Source organism: Arachis ipaensis, chromosome B06 (genome assembly GCF_000816755.2).
Source record: "Arachis ipaensis cultivar K30076 chromosome B06, Araip1.1, whole genome shotgun sequence".
Lineage (NCBI taxonomy): Eukaryota > Viridiplantae > Streptophyta > Magnoliopsida > Fabales > Fabaceae > Arachis > Arachis ipaensis.
In genome coordinates this window covers 109,678,840-109,682,754 of record NC_029790.2, presented here as the reverse complement: position 1 = coordinate 109,682,754, position 3,915 = coordinate 109,678,840, and the positions used below count along the sequence as shown (strand labels likewise).

The 3,915-nt window shown below is 31.6% G+C and overlaps 1 protein-coding gene across 2 annotated transcripts; it reads right to left on the bottom strand.

Annotated features, from left to right (window-relative positions):
• On the bottom strand, positions 946–3,792 carry LOC107604826. Of its 2 annotated transcripts, XM_021104769.1 has the most exons (4): positions 3,568–3,792; positions 2,552–2,794; positions 1,211–1,284; positions 946–1,134 (listed from the first exon to the last, which is right to left on the bottom strand). In XM_021104769.1, exons 1-3 carry the CDS (start codon positions 3,583–3,585, stop codon positions 1,237–1,239), a joined length of 309 nt encoding a protein of 102 aa, XP_020960428.1. In that variant the 5' UTR covers positions 3,586–3,792; the 3' UTR covers positions 946–1,134; positions 1,211–1,236. The 2 variants fall into 2 exon arrangements, with proteins under 2 accessions (XP_020960428.1, XP_016162011.1); XM_016306525.2 differs by having other exon boundaries at positions 946–1,284.

Below are 3,915 nucleotides of genomic sequence, written 5' to 3'. Positions count from 1 at the left end.
ATCTCTTTTCAAATAGAAAAATTTTAATTCAATTACAATAAAAAAGTATCTTATAAAACTAGTAATTTATAATATAATAGATACATCATATATTCATGTATCTTTTTTTCTTTTCGGTCGCTGAAACAAAAAAAAGAGTTAAAGAGTAAAGGATTGAAATTTAAAAGTTTTGATTCTTATTTTTAACTTTTTTTTAATACTTAAAGAGTAAAAAAAATAAATATAGATGTTAATTTTTAAAATACTAAAAAGGTAAAATTTTTTTTTATTTACATATTAGGAGAATAAAGAGAGAGATGAGTAAGAATTTTAAATCATTTTTCTAATAAAAAATTTCAAGCTAATGATCCTCTGCGGTTAGAGGTTTAGGATTTAGAATGTTAAAGATTTATGGAAGACTCTGTAGTTAAGAGTAGGCTAGCTCCCAAAGAAGGAATTGAGAAAGCCAATAGTATGAGTTCTTGGTCTCAGTAGATGTCTCTGTAAAAGTGGCACACTGAAACTCGATCAATGCGAGTCTGTGTAACAAATAACTTAGGTTATTCATGCACGACTGAAAACAAACTAATCAGTAATCACCTGTTAACTATTCTCATTTCTCTCGATCCATATTATTCAAGATTTTGTCCAATAAAAAATATTTTTAATATTATTTTCAATTATATTAGTTATAATTATAGTTTGACTCTCACAGTAATAATCATTCATTTAGAATCAGATTGCAAAGGATTATTTAGTTTAAAACTTTAAATATCTTTTAAATTTTACTATTTTTTCATCAATTTGTACGTGTTCTGTCAAAAATGATTTATATTTTTGGAAAGGAAGGGTTTAAAAGAATTTAACCGCCAAGCCCAAACTAGTTTTCAACTTCCATTCCATGTATTAAGTTTCAATCCGAAAAACGAACAGAGGAATGGTACTTCAAGTTCTAGAGCCTAACGGTAATAAAGTGACTAATCAAGTAATCATACTTTGAAATCAAATCATACGTGTACAGGTTTATGACTCATCGGTGCCATTTACATGTTCATCTTAACCTCTAAATTAGATTACCCAACTTTCAAATACCAATAAATTAATAACATCAGAGTAGGGCTTGGACGAAGGGACTTTCTTTTTACAAGGACAAAACATAAACAAATACTAAAGTACTAATCACCAAGACAAGAAGCATAATTGTTCCAGTTCCTGATCTTTAGAAGTAAAAGGGTTGTACGTGCCCTTAATTAAATATCATGCTTTTACACAGCAGTTGAAGTAGCTGAGGAAGCTCCTCCTTGCCTGTAATTCAAACATAAACGCATAAGTCAGCCACCACAAATATGAAATAACAAAACAATACATGAAAGGAGCTGTTTTTTTATTTTATTTTATTTTTTGATGAATGTTAACGACCAGTAATTTTGGTATTTTGTAATCATCAATTGATCATTAATAATATTTTTAATAGTGTGAAATTATATCTAATAGTAAGAAATTACTCACTTTTATTTTAATAGTTAAATACTAACCAAAAAACACAATAGTGATTGGCCCTAGACTTTTCCTTATTTTTTTATTTCCAAGTTCCAACATTAGAAGACGTAATATGATATGAGATATGACGAGGCGTCCAATGCCGACCACAGATTTTTCTATATACTAGTTTGTTTATGACCACATATGAGTTGGAGATTATCTCCAAGGACGCTACGACCCATACGCCATAAACAACCTGTCACTATTTTATGAGTCAACCAATGACGAACCAAGTTGCCCCAAACAGTCATTGCATGTGCAGCAACTAGAACTGTGTCTTGCCTTGGTATGAATTATGATTGGATTTGTTTTTTAAGCGTAAAAGATAACTTTTATTAATTATTTTTAATTTTTAATAAAAAATGAAAATGTATAAGAAAAATATATGCAAAAAAATATTGTACATAATATACAATATTACTTTAAGAAAACCAAACCAACACATCCATAAAACCAGCTAATCATCTATTGGTCCCACAATATAATTCCCTATAATTAATAATCCAACGTGTACTTTTTTTTATTTATTTACAATTCTCCAGAGTCCAGAGCATGCATTAATCAAGGAAGGCAATGGACGACAAGACAACAAGTGTTTGTTATTAACCAGTTGGCGCCGACCTTACTTGGCTTAGTTGTTATTTTTTCCTTAATGCTATTGTAGTTGTTATTATTATTTATATTTATTCAACGTTTCGTATTTGTCTCCTTGCTAAAAGTATTTTTCCCCCACATTGTGCCTGATACTAAGTGATGTTTATCATTAAATAAAAAAATGGAGGATGAAGACCCCACAGTAACCAAAATTGGACATATTAATGTGGTAGAGTTACAAAAACATATAGAGCGCCCGCCACGGATTTGTGTTAGTATATTCAATTTTCATATTCTCTTATCTTGAAATTGTTTGTGAATTGATGACCACACTATCATTCTCAGTGAAGAACAGACCGAGAATTAAACAAGATTAGTTATTAGTGAATACTGAATTAAAATGAAATAAAGAAATTAAACAGGGCGAGAATCTTACCGTTGGAGAGTTTGTCTGGTGATAATGGGGGTGCTGGTGTACAGGCTCAGTGTGGCTTGCGTTTGTAGTGGTAGTGGCTGAAGCCACGAGCTCTTCTTCGTTTCCAAGACTTGCCCTTGAAAGATTTGTCTTGTTTTGTTTCCTCATTTCCCTGATTTTTGAGAAATCTAGTGAGTAGTCAGGCACTCCACCCTTTTGATCCCAGTCACCAAACTGTGGCACTGATAACCAAGGAGCATTTTTCTACATTCACCACTTTTACAAGTTAGCTGCTTCTCAGTTAAGAAAAAGTTTTAGGGTACAGAGAAGTGAAAAATAGTGTGGATTAGCATTTACAGCTTCTATAGAAAAATTAAAAATCCTTCTTCTAACCACAACGACAGAGGAAAAAGAACGACTCAAATTTTGAAACATCATAATACCAAAATACAAACTGATCAATTAATTAACGGATCGGACTGAAGTTTTAGAATGACGAGCACCGAGAACAACGGTGAGAGATCAGAGACAGAGTACATGGCCAAATACTAACTAATTAATAGTCCCTAAACGCGTGCTAATAACTACAATTAATGGAATCAACTTTGGTTGGTCAAATGGTACCCTCAGGTATCTCCTATCCTTAAACAAGTGATAAGAATTCGAATTTCAGATTGTATATACGACAACTCATTAGCTAAGACAAACTTTAAATGAAATTCAGATTCATGATATCTTAGAAATTGAACTGCCGAAATTGGGGGATATGGTGGGACAACAAAAAAAACTAAGATTAATCTTCACAGAATAAGACTATGTTTGAAAATTCAGAGCAAGACTCTGTTGAGTTGAGCTACAGCCCTGTCAACTTCATTACACAAAAACTGACTCCTATACAAGAGACTGAATTCACCATATGGACACAGAAACATGAATTTTTCACTTTGATTAGTTTTCCATACCTCGTTTTCTTAGCAACCAAACACAACAACGTCTCAAGTTTGGAGAGAAAAAAGAGAGTGTGAGAATTAAGGTACCTCTTTACTTTGCTCCATGAAAGATTTCAGATATTTTCAGATCTTGTTAGAGAGTTAAGACTAACGAGCGAGAGGCTTTAGATTTTTCTAAACTTATGCTGCGATCATAGTCGTAGCTCTTAGCCATCTTGTTTTGGCGTTTCCATTTATATCTATCTATACTAATACTATTCTAAGTTTTATTACGAAAATGCCACTATTCTACGCGCTATGTTAGTTGCCTAGTTGGAGTAGGATACTACCCTAATATATCTTTTCCTGGCCATCTATTTTTGAAATTTTAAATTTATCTTCTTTTGTTATTTTTTATTTTTTATTAAATATAATAAAAAAAAGAAAACTATTACT

Excerpts from the sequence above, each read along its gene's own strand:
- LOC107604826 (XM_016306525.2), bottom strand. Across the intron at positions 1,285-2,551 it reads ACCAGACAAACTCTCCAACG|GCAAGGAGGAGCTTCCTCAG; the intron begins GTAAGATTCTCG and ends TTTGAATTACAG.